This window comes from Schistocerca gregaria, chromosome 1 (assembly GCF_023897955.1).
Source record: "Schistocerca gregaria isolate iqSchGreg1 chromosome 1, iqSchGreg1.2, whole genome shotgun sequence".
NCBI lineage: Eukaryota > Metazoa > Arthropoda > Insecta > Orthoptera > Acrididae > Schistocerca > Schistocerca gregaria.
This window is the reverse complement of record NC_064920.1, coordinates 187236199-187256896: the sequence shown is the minus strand read 5'-3', so window position 1 is coordinate 187256896 and position 20698 is coordinate 187236199. Positions and strand designations below refer to the sequence as shown.

The following is a 20698-nucleotide window of genomic DNA, read 5'->3' as shown; positions in this document are numbered from 1 at the left end:
AAACATTGCTTGAGCAGTCACTGGCACTTATGCTGAAGTTACACACCCATTCAGCAATTGAATTAACATTTTCACATATTACATAAAGTATACTGACAACTGATGGATCCGTCAGCATCAAAACGATGTGCATAAATGTTATGAAAATCAACAGTATAAGAATAATATGCGAATATGGGAGTAAAAACAAACCTGAATTGCTCAGTGTCAGTACTAAGCTCCTGTTCAATGTGCAGGAACACTTGGACTAGTTCACTAACAATCACTGGCCACAATGATGTTACATGTTGCGGTGACATTCGCAGCAACAGCACTCGGAAGCATAGAAACACTTGTGCCTGGACTGATGGAACCACTTGTGGCAGTCGCAGGCTTTCAGCAAGCCGTTCTGTGAGCATATGAGATCTTTATTTCACCAATTTGTGTGACACATGTCAGTAAAATTTATTTTTATACATAAGAATATAGCAATTACCAGCACACTTAAAGATATGCATTGTGGAAGACAATGTCATATGATATAATTGCACTGGCTGCAACAGCCAGTCAGTTGACATAAAAGTTTTCTGAGTATCATCGTGCATCATAACTTTAAAAACTATATTTGAGAAACCAACATTTCAACCACAGTTACTGTGACCCTCTTCTGGGTCCACTGATGGCCCAGTAGACCCAGAAGACGATCACTGTAACTGGGACTGAAACATATTTTGACCAGAATGAGAGTTTGGAAGGTAGAGACGAGATACTGGCAGAAGTAAAGCTGTGAGTACCGGGCGTGAGTCGTGCTTCGGTAGCTCAGATGGTAGAGCACTTGCCCGCGAAAGGCAAAGGTCCCAAGTTCGAGTCTCGGTTGGGCACACAGTTTTAATCTGCCAGGAAGTTTCATATTTTGACCAGTATAGTTTTTTCCATTATGGCGTGGTATGTCAGGTGTCATATGAATTTATTCTTCACAGCTTAGGGGTAGAGAAGATATAAGAAAATGAAAGTGTTCTGGGCCAAGCCCATAACATATTGTTTTGATAGAATTTAAAATAGAGTGGTTACAGTTTGAAGCCACTCACGTAACAGTTTCACTACACAAACAGAACACACAAAATAAAAAGTATCCATAGATACTAGAATAAAATTATTTTATCCTAATTTGCCTATACTTCCACAACTTTGCTTTATTTCTCTTTCTTTGATCACTGTTGTGTATGAGAATACATGCCTTTAACAGAGACTTAAGTAAAAATATCTGTTAGATTTCAGTTTTGGCAAAACTTGGTCACAATAGTCAAGATTAGGTATTTTGTGTATGATAAATTTATTAATAGTGCACTGTCATTCTGACAGTGTGTTAATTCTGTAAATATTAGCTGTTCCAGTTTACTACATTGTATTAACCTATTTTGACTATCTCCCGACAAATGATCAGGGTAGTAAGTACTATATTCAAATGTTTTATGTTATACTTTGACATGTTCCATACCCACGAGAATCATTCCATTTTTGAGCCCATGGAACGAAAACTGAATCTAATCTAACATAATCTAATCTAATATTTTGTACCTTTGTCAACATATCAATGGATACTTGTTATATGATGTGTTGCGTAAGTAGTAAAAATGTTCTGCAAGTTGCTTCAAATTGTAACCACTTTATCTGAAATTACATTAAAACATTACATTATGGGCTTGGCTCAGAACACTTTCACTTCCTTATATTTTTTCTAAGTTCAGCGGGGAAAAATACATGTATCTCTGTTACACTATACAACACAAGAATATTGGAGTTATGGCTTCTTACAGAAGTAGGATCTACCTAACATGGAAGTTTGCAATGGCTCTACGATATTTTTCCTGGCTTATCATGTTTGTTAATGGGGTCAGCATGTTATTCTGGATTTGGCAATGTTAGGGACAGATGGCAGCTGGAGGCCCTTCCTATCACCATGGTCTATACCTATTTTATGGATTACAAGGCAATCTTACAATCAAAATTAATATAAAAATGTCCAGCATTTGGTTTAAAAATTCCCAACGGTCTTAAAAAAAGGCCATATATTTCATGCTACAGGAAACCTATCTCTATCTGGCAAGATTGAAATCAACTGGTGGCAGCAGTGCACCAATGCGATGAACATGAGTTGCGGGTATTCACACGCTTGCTAACACTGTCTCCCTCCCGCCCCACTATCACAAACGCAGAACAACCTATGATGCGTCACTGTGGCCTATGGTGCCAGTGAAGTTGAACTGAAAGTGATTTTCATCATCAGTAACAGTATAATATTTTTGGTAGTAGCTAATTTCATAATGGAAAGAAGAAGATATTCATAGTGAGCTATAAACTGGAAGAATTACCAAAATGTAGAACAACATGGAAACAGAGCAGGTGAGCGGCATTTCGGCCCTCCCTCAACCAACAGAAAAAACCATTTGCGATTGGCAGGCTAGTACAGAAGAATGGGTGGGGGGTGGGGGTGGGGGTGGGGGGTGGGGTGGGGGTGTGGAGAAGAGGAGTAAATGTGCAAATAGAGGACTGAATGCAAAATGCACCTAACTAGAAGGTGATGTACTGAAGTGGATTCATGGGTACCATCAAAATAGCACTGGAATGAATACAAAAATGATTCAAATACATGCTCATAAGTAGAGGTCTGCGCGGATAAGAAAAGTGCAATCTGCATCCGTAAGGTCTTAATCCGCATCCGCAGCAATTAATCCGCATCCGCAAGTTCCTTATCTGCATCCGCATATATTTAAAATTTGAATGAGTAATTAATAGTAATAGACAGTAGTACTTAGAATTATGGTATGTAATAACATAGTTATTGTTTGGGTGCCATTTCTGCGACAGCTTAACTACTTTTGACTTCTTAAAGCACAGGAAATGCTCTATGCCTACTCTAAAGCAGACCATTCCAAACAGGAAAGCATTGGCGCTCCGGAGAACACACAGTAGCGGCTCGGATCTCGTGAGATTGGAAACGCTATATAAAAAAATAAAATTCAATGTAATAGTATTAAATGATGAAAATACGTGTATAGAAATAATTATATTTCGCTGCTCTTGTGCCAGGGCAGCTGAAAATGACGATGGTTTTAAACTGTTACTAGCACATTGCATCATTTACCGACAGTTTTTTTGTACTCACTGCTTGGATGTGTCAAATTTTGAAGCCATTCATGTCAGTTGATGATTATATTATAGCTTACGCGTTCAGCCCTTGTCATTTCCAGGCGAAAATATTTACAGTATTAGGCTTACACTGCAAAATGCTGGCGCACCTGTGAAAAAGTTAAACTGCCAACAATAATTGGCGTTGTCTGGAAGAAATAACTCGTCTTCCGAAGAGTGACAACAAAATCAGTGGTTATAGAAATTAGAAGTGGTTGGGTGAGGTAGCAGTTCCTTAGCACTCACTGCACCATACTTGGCCCACACATCAATACGTAACTGTGCCATCTCGAGAAACCCAGATCCACACGCAGCTTCAAATGGTAAAATGTCTTTGCTGACAAGATTGATAAGTTTGTCTGTCGCGACTGTCTTCAGATTTGGCGGAACTTCAGGAACTTTCACGTCTCTCTTGGTATTTAAATAAGTAATTATGCTACTTTGACGAGCCTCACACGAATGGTTAAGCAAATTTGAAGTTCCACTTTTGTGTCCAGTGTAGGAATATACTCTGTTACATGCAAAACAAGCCACTATATCTTTTATGTTTTTGTTGCCATCAAATACGTACGCGAATTTTTTTCCAAATTGGCGATTTCAATTTGTTTTCCTTCACTAATGTAAAATCACCTTTTTTCACCTTACATGAAATTGTATCCATCGGTATGGTGTTCATTTGAAGAAAGAACTCTCACTGGTATTTGCTACGATGCACGTTGTTACTCGGTCACTACAAAGCTCTAACTTAAGTCAGCGGAAAATTGCAACGGGCACCTATCTGGTAGACAGTGGGCAGGTTTGCCACCCAGAGAGCACTTCACAGGCCACCCGAAAGACACGGTCGCAGAAACGGATTAGGCGCAGGTCTCTTGGGTGCAGCTACGTCGGTCGTAGCCAGGGGCTAAGGACAACAGACATTTGCTCTACCAGGGCCCTGTAAGATTCCAAGAATGTCATTAGACTTGAAGTTTTGAACTAACATTGCAACATACGTACTGGTCAGATGCCTTGCTCATTAACCACAGATGACCCGCAGATATCCGCGCCGGTCGCGATTTTATCCGCCAAGTAACAAATACCGTGGATATATCTGCGGATATCTGCATCCACGCAGACCTCTACTCATAAGCTAGTGCTACTGTGGAACTTAACAGACTTAAGGGCGGAGTTGGTTAGTGCCATACGTTCATGACGCATCATGGACTTAGCATGCTAACCAAAACATCTCGGAAAATGTCACAAGGGAATGAAGAGAAAATACTGTCTTTCCATGACTTTATTATTCAACATCCAAAAAAAAGTAGTGTGGGACTAAGCCAAATGGAGAATATGGATGAAAATCTTTGCCATTTGATGTGCCGAGCGACATAACTGTTGCTATGAAAGGTGCTAAAACTATAAGTATAAAAACAGGTGGACATGAAAAAATGCACTAAACTGTTGTCCTTTCATGTTGTGCTGATGGTACTAAACTTAATCCAATGCCAAAACCTTTTCAAATACTGCCAGATGTTGTTGTTCACTTACATGACAAGAGATGAATGGACGAGGCTGGTACGAAATTATGGATTAACAGATTGTTTAGAAGGAAAGGTGCTTTATTAAAGTTCTCTTCTTGCACTAGAGCAGTTTAGTATTTGAAAAATCCTGTGAAAGAGAAATTGAGTCAGGGAAATACACAGCTTGCTGTTACTTTGTGAGGACTTACTTAGCAAAATGCAATCTCTTGATGTCTCGATAAATAAATCATTTAAAGTGTATGAATTCACGCTAAAGGGACCTTTAAAACAACCTACAATCAAACAAGTGTCTCACTGGACAAAACACATTGTTGTCTAGAGTGAGAGAAGACATTAGTGTTAAATTTTTCAAGAAGTGCGGCATAATTAGCGTCTCAGTGGCAGTCAAGACCATCTTGTATATGAAGAGGAGAGGTGAAGACCAACTTATGTACGAAGAGGAAAATGATGATCATGAAGATGAAGAGGAGAAAGAAGAAGAAGAAAGTTCAGATTATGATTTTCAGGGATTTTAATGACCACTTCGGTTTTGTCAACTAAGAATTTCTTTTTATTCTGACTTTGCAAGCTATCAATAAGAGCGGTAAAAATGTTAGATTTTTTTAAAAAAAAACTACTTAAAAATTAAGGTGTCTCTTGGAGTCCATAGTGTCTTATAGCCCGTAAAATACGATAACAACCACCTCTTAGTTAATATGGACAAAACAGTTCATATGGTCTTCTGCACATCAAAGAAACATACAACACACATAGTTATTACTCATAAACAATAAAATAAATGAACACGTCAGTGAGATTAAATTCTTTGGGTTGAGGATATAAACTGTTATGCAACAGGAGTAGCCTCTGCTATGCCAGTTCTTTGTCAAAGGTGTGACTTGACTAAAATTAGAACAGTAGATTTTGCTCATGTGAATTCAATCTTTCTACGTGAAATTCCTTTCTGCAGTCAATAACCAAGAAGACATTACTATGCAGAAATTATTTGTCAAGGTCGTGATGAGATTGTCACCATATGCACCCACCAAGCCACTCTTCAAAAAATTGGGAATTTACATCTCCCATGAAAAAGGTCACTCCAAAATAAATGCATAGCTTTTTCAAACATCCAATTTATTTTACATACCTTTGATACTTCTACCCTATGTCAAAAAGTTCGCAAGAGATGAAATGACATATTTTTCACATAGTGTCTGTCTCTTTCCACTGTTTTATGCCACTGTGAAAACAAGCTCTGTATACTGGCTCTGGTACCGAGTGCTGCAGGATTCGAATCCGTGCCAGATGGCATCCAACTCAATGACCACTAGAGGTCTCTGCAGCAGTTGCGTTATAAGCCGTGACAGCATGCACTCCTGGCCCCGAGTCTAACGTGAGAGCACCACTGTGGATCACGTGGCCCCAATGGCCAATAGCAACATACCCTGTTATGTATTTAGGCGGCTGCCTCTCACTCAGTGAGGCAGTCTGGTATTCGCATTGAGTTGGTTGATATCTCACTCACAGACATCGTATTTATGTCGTGTGTGCTTACTTCCCATTTATGAGTGGGCGTTGTTTTGATTCTGTTAGGTTATCTCCTGTGACCCTTTTACTTAATACTTTTTGTTGATCTTGGTGTCTTGCTTGGTTGTCTGTCATCATGCTTGTCCTTCCATTCGTGTTCGTCCATCTTGTTTCTTCACGGGCCACTCTCGTTCAGTCCCACCGCGTTTTCGTTCGTGGCAACCCCACGACCATTCCTATTGCAGTTACAACACTGGATCCTGCAAATATTCTCAGAACCCACCTTACACAAACATTTTCCAACTTCAACTGTCTCAATATTCTGCACACACCCATTTCTCCTAGTCCCACTCGGGTTTACAGTTCAGTTCATTCATTGCAATACATTTGTCGGGCAAACTCAGATTGGGAATAAACATCACTCTGTTGGCAGTCTGTGGAGTGCTTGTGCTGCAGTTGTGCGGGAGGTCCCGAGTATTGCTGTACCCACTTTCAGCACATAATCTGGTTGTCTAATGACTAATTGTACTGTGATCAACAGCACTGTCTTCATACACCTTCTTTAATCTCTTGTGAAAGTTAGTCACTGTCTTGTTCTCACAACATACGATCTCTACAACAGCACATTGCTTCTCAGAGGAACATCATGTGCAGCAGCAGTCTTGATGGAATGCCATAATAGCATGATTTGCAGAAACAGATTGAATTAAATTTGTTTACACATAGGAAGAACGTTTCTATGACCTCTGTGAACAGCTACGATTTAGAACAAAATTTGCATTTTTGAAGGAAAAAAAAAGTGTGCATTTCTTTTGGAATGACTTTCGTACATACATCCTAGAGACAATTTCATTTGTAAATAAGAACCTCCATCTGATTGTATTCATCTTGGTTCTGCAGTCAGATCATACAATCATTCCATCACTTGAGCCTTGTCATCTTGGTTCTGCAGTCAGATCATACAATCATTCCATCACTTGAGCCTTGTCCCACAGTTACGCAGGGTCAGCCATCATTAATCGGATTTGGCATGTTAATGTTTAAGGGGTGGCTGGATGCCCTGACTGCCGCCACCTCGTACCCCCTGGGACGGAATTCGTGTACCCCAGCTGTCTGCGTTGAGTGTAATCCATGGAATAGTACGAAAGTTTTCAGATGTCTGCGAGCCGTGTAACTGAGGCAGAACATGGGGACCAGTCCAGTACTCACCTAGTGGGATGTGGAAAACCGCCTAAAAACCACATCCAGGCTGGCTGGTACACTGGCGCTCATCGTTAATCTGCCAGGCGAATTCGATCCGGGACCAACGCGCCTAACTGAGTCCAGGAAGCAGCGTGTTAGCGCTCCGTGCTACCATGGTGGGTCTCAGATCATACAATCATCTGAACACAATATTTCTGCAATCCACCTGGATGTCACCTCCAGGTGAGAAAACTGTATGCTTATCTCTCTGGAACTGATTTATACCATGAAATTACAGTCCTTTTATACAGTGCACATGGCCAAGAGCACATGCACCAGAAACCGTCACAACTGCTCCCTAGTGCAAGTGAATGTACAGAGCCCCAGTGGAGACAGATTGGGGGGGGGGGGGGGGGGGGGGGGAGAATTGCTGTTATCACTGTCAACATATTCTGCCAACTAGGTCAGTGACCACTGTTTTTTAATATCAAATAAAACAGGGTTCCAAGTCTTACTTAAAGGATAACCCTGACCTCCACTTATAATGCTGTCTGCCAGTATTATCTTGAGAGCTTCCATTAAAATACTTTCTTAATAGCAAGATGCAGAGGCAAGCAGTTGTGTCTTATCATACAAGGTTCTGTGTCCCTTGGTAAGACATTGTGCCAATGCAGATTTCTCAGAGTGCATCAAATGTGTGTGCTCAGCACACCTGTGTTGAATGATGCAAAGTTTTGGTCTATATACAATTTCCCAAACACCAGGCGTCCTCGATCCTACGTCACCTTCGGATTGCTCTTATTCAGCACTATCAGACTGTGCACACAGGAGTGCCATCAGTAGGTAATCTTCAAAGTTTCAACATTTTTGTTCTCAACCCATGACATTCGATGATGATACCCACTGATGGATCATGACTAACCTCATGAGTAAAGAACTGGATGATGTCACACTATCAGTGTGCAAAGAAAGGCCTAAATTTTGCTCTTACAACAGAAGTCTTCCAGCAATGAATTTATTTGCTTGGTGTAACGAGCAGGTGCCCAGCTTTCCTGCAGACCCAGCAGGAAAAAAATCAGGCAAGACATTTCATATGGTATGGTTCAACACCCACCCTACCTCCCGTCAAAAGGGCAGCAGTTCGGTCTATTAGAGAAGATTCAGATTTATTTGCCCTATCAGTGAACAAAGGTAATGTCACAGCTCTTCTTTCACAGGAAGATTATGTGGGTAAAATGGAACTTTTATTCAAGGACTCAGTATATCTTCAACCGCAGAATAACCCAGCTGAACAGATAAAGCAGAAAATGCTTACATTCTGACAAAGTGTTTGTTGTCCGATGATGCGCTTAGAAAATTTCATCGTGCTTCCATTCTAACAAGATCTATGCTTTGGAAAAAGTTCACAAAGAAGTTCACTATGTCCCATTACAAGTATTTAGAGTCTGTTCTTAGCCTTCATGTCAGAATATATCAAAATCGTATTTCCAATTCTACAGCTTTTATACAACTGTTGAAGTCTTTATGTCTTGGTCCCTTGGATTTGGGTGTGAGCTTTTGATGAAATCTCTCTTTTTACTCATCCTCTAGAACAATCCTTGATGATAATTAGTGAAATCCTTGCTCAGTCAAAAATAGTAAGAACTGCTTTGAGAAGAATTTTACCAGTATAACACTTCGTTCTGTTGCTGCATTTTCTGTTAGAAAGAGCATATAAGCCACTGCTAGCATCCCCTTTAGACAATGAATGGACATCATTTAGTTCCAGTATGACGGAAATAGAGGATTTATGGGCAAAGATTAAATGGATTGTAAATCACACTCTGGAGAAGCAGGTGCTGAGCAAGTGGATTAAGGATGGGAAAAACCCATCACAGTTTAACAACAAAATTCAGAAAATACTGAGGAAGCAAAGACTGTTGCACTCTTGGATCAAAAGAGAACACAAATGGTGACAAGTAAAAGTTAGAAAAGATTCTTGCATCTTTAAGAGAGTGGTGTGTGAAGCACACTTTAACAACAGATCTAGCCAAGAACCCAAGAGCATTCTGGTCTTTCATAAAATTGCTAAGTAGATCAAAGGCTTCTATCCTGTCACGCATTGACCAATATGGTGTGACAATAGAAGACAGCAAAAGGAAAGCTGAAGTTATAAATTTTGTATTTAACAAAATTGTTCACACAGGAGGATCATAAAAAATGTCATTTCCTGATCATAACACAAACTCATATAAGGTGAATGTAGTAATAGGCATTCCTAGTGCAGAAAAGCAACTGAAAAAGTTGAAAACAAAAAGTCAGTAGGTCTGAATGGAACCTCAATTTCGTCTGACAAAGTAATCATCTATGACACTGGCCCCTGACTTAACTTGCATTTATTGCGAATCTCTCACCCTGCACAAAGTCCCAAGACAATGGAGATGCACAGATCTGCCCTTATGTATGAAGGGTAAAAGAACTGACCTGCAAAATTACAGACCAATGTCCTTAACATCAGTTTGCTGAAGAATTCTCAAACATTCTTAGTTAGAATATAATGAAGTTCCTTGGAATAGGAAAGCTTCCATCCACAAATCAGCACAGTTTTAAAAAGCATCACTCATGGGAAACTCAGCTTTCCATTTTTTTCACATGATATTCTATGAAACATGTATGAAGGGCAACAGGCAGATTTCGTATTCCTAGATTTCAGAAAAGTGTTTGACAGGTGACACACTGGAGATTGTTAATGAGGGTACAAGCATATGAGGTAGGATCCCAGATAACAACGCGAGACAGATGGCTTCTTAGTTATAGGACCCAGCATATTGTCTTTGACAGTGAGTGTTCATCAGAGACAAGGGTATCATCAGGAGTGTCCCAGGAAAGTGTGGTAGGGCTGCTATTATTCTCTATAACACATCAATGAGCTGAAAGACAGGGTGAATAGCTATCTGTGGCTGTTTGCTGAAGACGCTGTGGTGTACAGAAAGATATCACTGTTGAATGACTGTAGGAGGACACATGATGACTTAGACAAAATATCTAGTTGGTGTAATGAATAGCAGCTACGTCTGAGTGTAGTAAAATGTAAGTTAATGCAGATGAGTAAGAAAAAACAATCCTGTAATGTTTGACTACAGCATTAGTTATGTAGTCAGTTGATTACATAACTAGGTATAATGTTACAAAGATATATTAAATGGAACGAGGATGTAAGGATTGTAGTGCAAAAGGTGAATGGTCAGCTTCAGTTTACTGGGAGAATTTAGGAAAGTGTGGTTCATCTGTAAAGGAGACCGCACATAAAACACCAGTGTGAGTACTGCTTAGTCTATGGGATTCCCACCAGGTCAGAGTAAAGGAAGACATTGAAGCAATTCAAAGGTGGCTGATAGATTAGTTACTGGTAGGTCTAATCAACACCCAAGTATTACATTCATGCTACTGGAACTCAAATAGAAATCCCCAGAGAGAAGGCAACATTCGTTTCAAGGAATGCTACAAAAATATTTTGGGAACCGACATTGTAAGTAGACTGCAGCAAGATCCTACTGTCACCAATGAACATTTTGCATAAGGACCATGAACATAAGATAAGAGAAATTAGGGCTCATACAGAGGTGTGTAGCTATTTTTCCCTCATTCTGTTTCTGATTGGAACAGGTAACAAAGTGACTAGTAATGGTACAGGGTACCCTCCGCCACACACCAACGGTAGCTTGCAGAGTATTATGTAGATGTACACCAACATATTCCATGTGTAACTTTAATTTTGTCCACAATGTAACGGTTTTAAAATGTTATGTTAGTTGGCTTACAATTAATTCTTACATCGATATGTACACTTTGTCCTCTCCAGTACATATATATTTAAAGACTACCATAAAAAAGACATATGTATACTTTGTCCATCTGCAATGCACAAATACTTAAATAAAATTCTAACAGAAACACGTATTCTTCTTCAATTACTGCTACAATTTGTCCCATATGAACATGATGCATGGGCAAATGAGTAAAATATATCTGCAACACAAAAGTTATAGGAAAGCATCTCAGAAATAATAATGGATGGAATGAAAGTGTGTATATCTTGAATGAATTAATGCATTAATGTGCACTTATAGAACATACAAATGCAAACTAAGTGTGGGACAAATTAAAAAATGTCTATGAAGACTGTGGACTTTATTGAAAATCTGTTAGCTGAAAACACTCCTCACAACTCAATTGCAGAACGACATGCCAGATAAGGAAAGGTCTCCAAAAGAGTTCCAAATTCTAGGTAGTTAAACACTATGAGCTGATGATTGTGAATGTAAGAATTCCTATACACCAGTAATCAAAGTGAAGGATGATACATGCACAGTGCAAACAGCTGTCACAACAAAACGAAGGCAGGTGGTAATTAATCGGTAAGCAATGCAAATTACAAAACATTTTTCACTACTTCTGGGGTAACAACCTCATAGATAATTAATAATATGTAGACACCAGTGGAGCAGCACATATGTCTAAACCCCTGTGTGACAAAGTCTTGTACATCAGTGTTAAGTACATAAGTAGTGGTGACAAGTTATGAAAATTTAAACAGTGAAGAAATTGCTTGCACACACATTGATACATTTGTTGGCATAAGAAAGATGAATATTAATCTAATAGACATTCTTTACGTGTCAAAAGTTAAGTACAAAATTTATTTCCTTTGAGCAAGTTAGTTGAAAAACAGAAATTCAGTTACCTTTGATATGCAAAGCTGTCACATTCACAATACAGACAAGAAACCCAATGCACAAGTGTACCTTCATAACAGCATGGATCTACCAGATAATCAATCTGTTGCAACAAAGTCCATACCTACATTAAATATCATGAACTTGTGGAATAGAAGGTTATGACATTTAAATCATGACACAGTGGAAACTTATTAGGAATGGGTGGCCAGTAGCATTAAATATGTGGGAACTACTGATTCTCAATGTGCTACATGCTCTGAAGCTATACGGGTAAATTTACCTTACCAACATTCCAAGTTAAGAGTGAACAGTATTCTTGTATTAATATATTCTGATTTGTATGGACCCGATTAGACATGGTCAATTGAAGGTGCACTGAAGGTGCTAAACATTTCCTAACACTAACAAATAACTAATGAAATCAACAGAGTTTTCAGGAAGTTAGTGGAAAAACAGACTTATAGTAAAGTTCATATCTTGCATACTGATGATGGAAAAGCAATTGTGAACCTGAATCTTGTATACTTTTTGAAGACAGAAGGTATAAGACATCAAGCAATAGTCCTACACATATCACAACAAAACAGAGTGGTAGGTTCGTACAACGGAACCATAATAAAAAAGCCAGATGCATACAGGTTGATGTAGGTCAACTGAAAAGAAGATTGGTGGGGAGGGGAAGGGAGGGGGGTGGTAAATATCTACAACAGTGTAGTGAATCTCAGTAACATATAACACACAAAAGCCTTAAAACCATGAAAATTGATGTAGGAAGAAGCATTAATTGGAGAGAAACCTGACATTCAGCATTTAAGAATATTTGGAAGCAAGATTAAGTGTCATAAACCAAACTCAAGCAGTTGTAAATGAGATAAAAAGAACACTGAATGCATACTGATGGATAATTCAAAAGAGAACAGGTATATTGCCTACCTCAACCCATCCAACATCCAATACAGTCCTATAAATTTTATTTTCCAATAAAAGGACAGTACAACCTGTTTTCAGGACAACAGTCTCATTGTTAGGTGTATCTGAAAAATTACAGCTACAATATGATGACTACAGTATACATATTGTCAAACTCTAAGAAACCAACAGAATTTACAGTAATATTCTAAATAGCACACCACATATTCATAAAGGATGTCCACGCGAGTCAACTAAACAGGGGTTAATATAGTGATTCCCTGGTACATAGAACACACACAAAAAATCCATCTTATAACACTCCCACATAATATATTAGATTCACATATATAAAAGAGTGTAACCAGCCCAAATAAAATCAAAGATGAACTATTAATGACATAGCATCCTACAAACCACAATACAAATGTACAATGTTCCCGGCTAAAGTATGTCAATAACATGTTTACGCATAACAAGACAATCACACACTGGAACCAGAAAAATGAAATATAAATAGCCACTGCACCTATAAGCTTCAGTGTGAACATGATACACCGGCCTTTGTAAAGATTCTGACTTACTTGTACCATACACACGGCCATCTAGTACCATACCAACCACACAGCAACATTTAAATGCCAAGTGATGGGTCTTGTAGCCACCACGTAAGTAAGTGCGCCACTCACATTATCACATGTTTAAGTTCCAACCAATTATTCCCGTTATTGTCATATCTAGAACCTCTAAAAATAGCAGCATAGCGATCACGCAAACTCTGCTCATGTACGAGAGATGCACTATTATTACGCATAACAGTTCCTGGATTTTCTGCTTATTAGCCATTTAGCAGAGAATCACAACATGAACCCCGTTAGCTGATTATTTTTATATATATATATATATATATATATATATATATATATATATATATATATATATATATATATATATATATATATATATATATAAAGGGTGTTTCAAAAATGACCGGTATATTTGAAACGGCAATACAAACTAAAAGAGCAGCGATACAAATACACCGTTTGTTGCAATATGCTTGGGACAGCAGTACATTTTCAGGAAGACAAACTTTCGAAATTATATATATATATATATATATATATATATATATATATATATATATAGAAAGAAACTTCCACATGGGAAAAATATATTAAAGATTCCAAGACTTACCAAGCGGGAAAGCGCCGGTACATAGGCACAATGAATGAAACACACAAACACACACACAGAATTTTGAGCTTTCGCAAGCTTGTGGCTGCTTCATCAGGAAAGAGGGAAGGAAAAGGAAAGATGAAAGGATGTGGGTTCTAAGGGAGAGGGTAAGGAGTCATTCCAATCCCGGGAGCGGAAAGACTTACCTTAGGGGGAAAAAAGGATAGGTATACACTCGCGCGCGCGCGCACACACACACACACACACACACACACACACACACACACACACACACATATCCATCCATACATACACAGACACAAGCAGACATATTTAAAGGCAAAGAGTAAGGGCAGAGATGTAAGTCGAGGCAGAAGTGTGGAGGCAAAGATGTTGTTGAAAGACAGGTGAGGTATGAGTGGCGGCAACTTGAAATTAGCGGAGATTGAAGCCTGGCGGATATCGAGACGAGAGGATATACTGAAGGGCAAGTTCCCATCTCCAGAGTTCAGATAGGTTGGTGTTGGTAGGAAGTATCCAGATAACTCGGACGGTGTAACACTGTGCCAAGATGTGCTGGCCATGCACCAAGGCATGTTTAGCCACAGGGTGATCCTCATTACCAACAAACACTGTCTGCCTGTGTCCATTCATGCGAATGGACAGTTTGTTGCTGGTCATTCCCACATAGAAAGCGTCACAGTGTAGGCAGGTCAGTTGGTAAATCACGTGGGTGCTTTCACACGTGGCTCTGCCTTTGATCGTGTACACCTTCCGGGTTACAGGACTGGAGTAGGTGGTGGTGGTGGGAGTGTACATAGGACAGGTTTTACACCGGGGAGCGGTTGCAAGGGTAGGAGCCAGAGGGTAGGGAAGGTGGTTTGGGGATTTCATAGGTATGAACCAAAAGGTTACGAAGGTTAGGTGTGTGTTTGTGTGTTTTATTCATTGTGCCTATCTACCGGCGCTTTCCCGCTTGGTAAGTCTTGGAATCTTTGTTTTTAATATAGAAAGAAACTTCCACATGGGAAAAATATATTAAAAACAAAGATTCCAAGACTTACCAAGCGGGAAAGCGCCGGCAGACAGGCACAATGAACAAAACACACACACACACACACACACACACACACACACACACACACACACACACACAGAATTATTAGCTTTCGCAACCGATGGTTGCTTCTTCAGGAAGGAGAGGGAAAGACGAAAGGATGTGGGTTTTAAGGGAGAGGCTAAGGAGTCATTCCAATCCCGGGAGCGGAAAGACTTCCCTTAGGGGGAAAAAAAAAGACAGGTGTACACTCGCGCGCGCGCACACACATACACACACACACACACACACACACACACACACAGAGATATCCATCCGCACATACACAGACACCAAGTGTCCAACCTTCGGTTGCGAAAGCTAGTAATTCTGTGTGTGTGTGTGTGTGTGTGTGTGTGTGTGTGTGTGTGTGTTTTGTTCATTTTGCCTGTCTGCCGGCGCTTTCCCACTTGGTAAGTGTTGGAATCTTTGTTTTTAATAAAATATTACTACAGCTTCTCTTGGTTTTTTAGAGTTTGACAATACATATAGTCACCACATTTTTGTTGTAATCTTTCAGATGCACCTGAAGATGGAACTGATATCCTGAAACCTGGGTGTGTTCTACTTTCATTCGGAAATAAAATATACAAAGGTGTAGCTGATACTATTAGTCATGATTCGTATACACATGAGGTACATAATCTGATCAAAGCAGCTCAGGAGGATCAAGTTCAATCAAGACAAAAATACTGCACCTTCACTGCAAATTTAACCACTTAGAGGAATTTCATATCCAGTAAGAATGGATAACCATGTGTCCTATTATTCTACAGGTGCACAATCATCATTAGGAGAACCTTTAAATAAATAACTTCAGGCAGTTAAAGAGAAGATACAGCCTTACACTGAAAATGTAATATGGGAAATAGCAATTTGAGCCTCAGGTAAAAAACTCAACTCGCATAAAGTGCATTTCTAAATCTAAAAATAACATAGAAGTATATGTTACCAGATATAAAACGTATTTAGTAGGTAAAGAATACACAACTCAATGACCACTTACATATTATTATGGCATTCCTAAGAGAAAATTTATGTTATAATACCAAAAATAAATTTTTATGTTAAAAATGCTAGGACAAATGTACCATGATTCTTAAAAGAAGAGCAGTTTAGAGGTTAAAACTAATAACAACTGGATTGTTAAGCTAGATAAAGTAATGTTACAATTAAACTGTAAAAGATGTACAACACAATAGCTTGTTTATCAGAAGAATAATGGAAGCGATATACTGTTTCAGTTTATGCTGATGTCATGTTGATTTTTTAGCCATTCTCAGCAATAAGGGGATAGCTTGAAAAGCAGCCTCAGGGAGGCCCTTTATACATGAACATGTTGTACAGGTTGCTTCTTTGGCCAACTGTTTCGATCATAAATAAATAAACACAGTATAACCTGCCTCTAAAATTAATTTATTATATTACATCTGATGTGACAGTTCTGGAGTTTAGCTCATCAGCATTGCTTCCAATAATGTCTAAATATCTGCAGTTCCATGCATGTGTGTTGCAGACTTTTTCTAGAGTTCTGTATTTCAGCTTTACACTTGTATTGCGCACTATTAAAACAATAAGATTGCATGCAACATCACCATGTATGCATGGAAATGCAAATGATAGCATTTTTGTGCAACTGCACAACTACATTACATCACACATAAAAGGAAAGATTATGCAAATCTTATTTTTAGTTAGCTGTTTGTGAGGAGATCATGTTACGCCTCCTGCAAGGAGCAGAAACATCTACCAGCATGCATCAGAATTCAACCACAGTAGGATTTTGGGCAACTGAGGCTGTGGTTTATCGTGTCACATTATTCCTTTTAATGTTGGTCGTAACTTCACGAATGTCAACATGGAACTGACGCATTCAGGAGGACCATACTCAACATGATGCAGCATATCAGTGGCTACACTGTACTAGTGCCTGAGAGGACACACATTATTCACTTGGCCATGTAGGATTGTACAGTCATGTTGCATACTCATATACTGAGTCAAGAAATGGGTTTCTTTGCAGCAAGATAAGTATCCACATGGACAGTGCAAAGATGCCTAGAATACTACAGACTATTGGCATGTTGTTGTTGTTGTCTTCAGTCCTGAGAATGGTTTGATGCAGCTATCCATGCTACTCTATCCTGTGCAAGCTTCTTCATCTCCCAGTACTTACTGCAACCTACATCCTTCTGAATCTGCTTAGTGTATTCATCTCTTGGTCTCCCTCTACGATTTTTACCCTCCATGCTGCCCTCCAATGCTAAATTTGTGATCCCTTGATGCCTCAGAACATGTCCTACCAACTGGTCCCTTCTTGTCAAGTTGTCCCACAAACTCCTCTTCTCCCCAATTCTATTCAATATCTCCTCATTAGGTATGTGATCTACCCATCTAATCTTCAGCATTCTTCTGTAGCACCACATTTCAAAAGCTTCTATTCTCTTCTTGTCTAAACTATTTATCGTTCATGTTTCACTTCCATACATGGCTACACTCCATACAAATACTTTCAGAAACCACTTCCTGACACTTAAATCTATAATCGATGTTAACAAATTTCTCTTCTTCAGAAACGCTTTCCTTGTCATTGCCAGACTACATTTTATATACTCTCTACTTCGACCATCATCAGTTATTTTGCTCCCCAAAGACCTTTACTACTTTAAGTGTCTCATTCCCTAATATAATTCCCTCAGCATCACCTGACCCAACTCGACTACATTCCATTATCTTCGTTTTGCTTTTGTTGATGTTCATCTTATATCCTCCTTTCAAGATACTGTCCATTCTGTTCAACTGCTCTTCCAAGTCTCTGGCGAAATTACAATGTCATCGGCGAACCTCAACGTTTTTATTTCTTCTCCATGGACTTTAATACCTACTCTGAATTTTTCTTTTGTTTCTTTTGCTGCTTGCTCAATATACAGATTGAATAACACAGGGGAGAGGCTACAACCCTGTCTCACTCCCTTCCCAACCGCTCCTTCCCTTTCATGCCCCTCGACTCTTATAACTGCCATCTGGTTTCTGTACAAATTGTAAACAACCTTTCGCTCCCTGTATTTTACCCTTGCCACCTTAAGAATTTGAAAGAGAGTATTCCAGTCAACATTGTCAAAAGCTTTCTCAAGTCTACATATGCTAGATGTGTAGGTTTGCCTTTCCTTAATCTATTTTCTAAGATAAAGTCATAGGGTCAGTATTGCCTCACGTGTACCAACACTTCTGTGGAATCCAAACTGATCTTTGCCGACGTCCGCTTCTACCAGTTTTTCCATTCATCTGTAAAGAATTCGCATTAGTATTTTGCAGCTGTGACTTATTAAACTGATAGTTCGGTAATTTTCACATCTGTCAACACCCGCTTTCTTTGGGATTGGAATTAATATATTCGTCTTGAAGTCTGAGGGTATTTCGCCTGTCTCATACATCTTGCTCACCAGATGGTAGAGTTTTGTCAGGACTGGCTCTCCCAAGGCCGTCAGTAGTTCCAATGGAATGTTGTCTACTATGGGGGCCTTGTTTCGACTCAGGTCTTTCAGTGCTCTGTCAAACTCTTCACGCATTATCGTATCTCCCATTTCGTCTTCATCTACATCCTCTTCCATTTCCATAATATTGTCCTCAATTACATCACCCTTGTATAAACCTTCTATATACTCCTTCCACCTTTCTGCCTTCCCTTCTTTGCTTAGAACTGGGTTGCCATCTGAACTCTTGATATTCATACAAGTGGTTCTCTTTTCTCCAAAGGTCTCTTTAATTTTCCTGTAGGCAGTATCTATCTTACCCCTAGTGAGATAAGCCTCTACATCCCTACATTTGTCCTCTAGCCATCCCTGCTTAGCCATTTTGCACTTCCTGTCAATCTCATTTTTCAGACGTCTGTATTCCTTTTTGCCTGATCATTTACTGCATTTTTATATTTTCTCCTTTCATCAATTAACTTCAATATTTCTTCTGTTATCCAAGGGTTTCTGCTAGCCCTAATCTTTTTACCAATTTGATCCTCTGCTGCCTTCATTATTTCATCCCTCAAAGCTACCCATTCTTCTTCTACTGTATTTCTTTCCCCCATTACTGTCAATTGTTCCCTTATGCTCTCCCTGAAACTCTGTACAACCTCTGGTTCTTTCAGTTTACCCAGGTCCCATCTCCTTAAATTCCCACCTTTTTGCAGTTTCTTCAGTTTTAATCTACAGTTCATAACCAATAGATTGTGGTCAGAGTCCACACCTGCCCCTGTAAATGTCTTACAATTTAAAACCTGGTTCCTAAATCTCTGTCTTACCATTATGTAATCTATCTGATACCTTCTAGTATCTCCAGGATTCTTCCATGTATTCAACCTTCTTTTATGATTCTTGAACCAAGTGTTAGCTTTTAAGTTATGCTCTGTGCAAAATTCTACCAGACGACTTCCTCTTTCATTTCTCTCCCCCAATCCATATTCACCCATTATTTTCCTTCTCTCCCTTTTCCTACTCTCGAATTCCAGTCACCCATGACTATTAAATTTTCGCCTCCCTTCACTACCTGAATAATTTCTTTTATCTCATCATACATTTCATCAATTTCTTCATCATCTGCAGAACTAGTTGGCATATAAACTTGTACTACTGTAGTAGGCATGGGCTCCGTGTCTATCTTGGCCACAATAATGCGTTCACTATGCTGTTTGTAGAAGATTACCCGCACTCCTATTTTTTTAAATTCGTTATTAAACCTACTCCTGCATTACCCCTATGTGATTTTGTATTGATAACCCTGTATTCACCTGAACAAAAGTCTTGTTCCTCCTGCCACCGAACTTAACTAATTCCCACTATAACTAACTTCAACCTATCCATTTCCCTTTTTAAATTTTCTAACCTACCTGCCGGATTAAGGGATCTGACATCCGACGCTCCGATCTGTAGAACGCCAGTTTTCTTTCTCCTGATAACGACATCCTATTGACATAGCAACTGTTATTGCAAATTCCCTTTACAGTGCACCAGTGAGGGGTGTATCAACAGTGGTGCACTCTCAACAACACACAATACAGGACTGCCACCATGTCACATTTACAGCATCATAAGGGGCACATTAATGGGTGGGTGATCCAAGGAAAATGAACATTGCAAGAAAACATTTGTCATTGTGATATGGGTCCCGCACCTCGTGTGATGTTAAAGGATGTCACTGAATCACCTCTGGATTGTATAGACACTAATTTCTAAAGCAAACATTACATTTCCTATGATTAAGTGCAGAGGCTGTATTTTTGGAGCCCACCTGTCATTACATTTCAACAAATTAACACAAGATCAAATGCTGAACATGCTATCCTGACAGACCTTGATACAGAGTATGCTCAACTGTTGTTCTGGCTAGCATATTCTCCAGATCTCTCAACCACTGAAAATATCTGGTCA

The 20698-nt window shown here is 39.2% G+C and overlaps 1 protein-coding gene across 2 annotated transcripts in view; it reads right to left on the bottom strand.

Annotated features, from left to right (window-relative positions):
- LOC126336429 (protein dopey-1 homolog) overlaps positions 1-20698 on the bottom strand; it is a 341808-nt gene that overhangs the window by 63457 nt on the left and 257653 nt on the right. For both annotated transcript variants that reach the window (XM_050000134.1, XM_050000125.1), the window contains exon 29: positions 193-388. In XM_050000134.1, coding sequence (XP_049856091.1) covers positions 193-388 — 196 coding nt within the window. The remainder of the gene's footprint in view (positions 1-192; positions 389-20698) is intronic.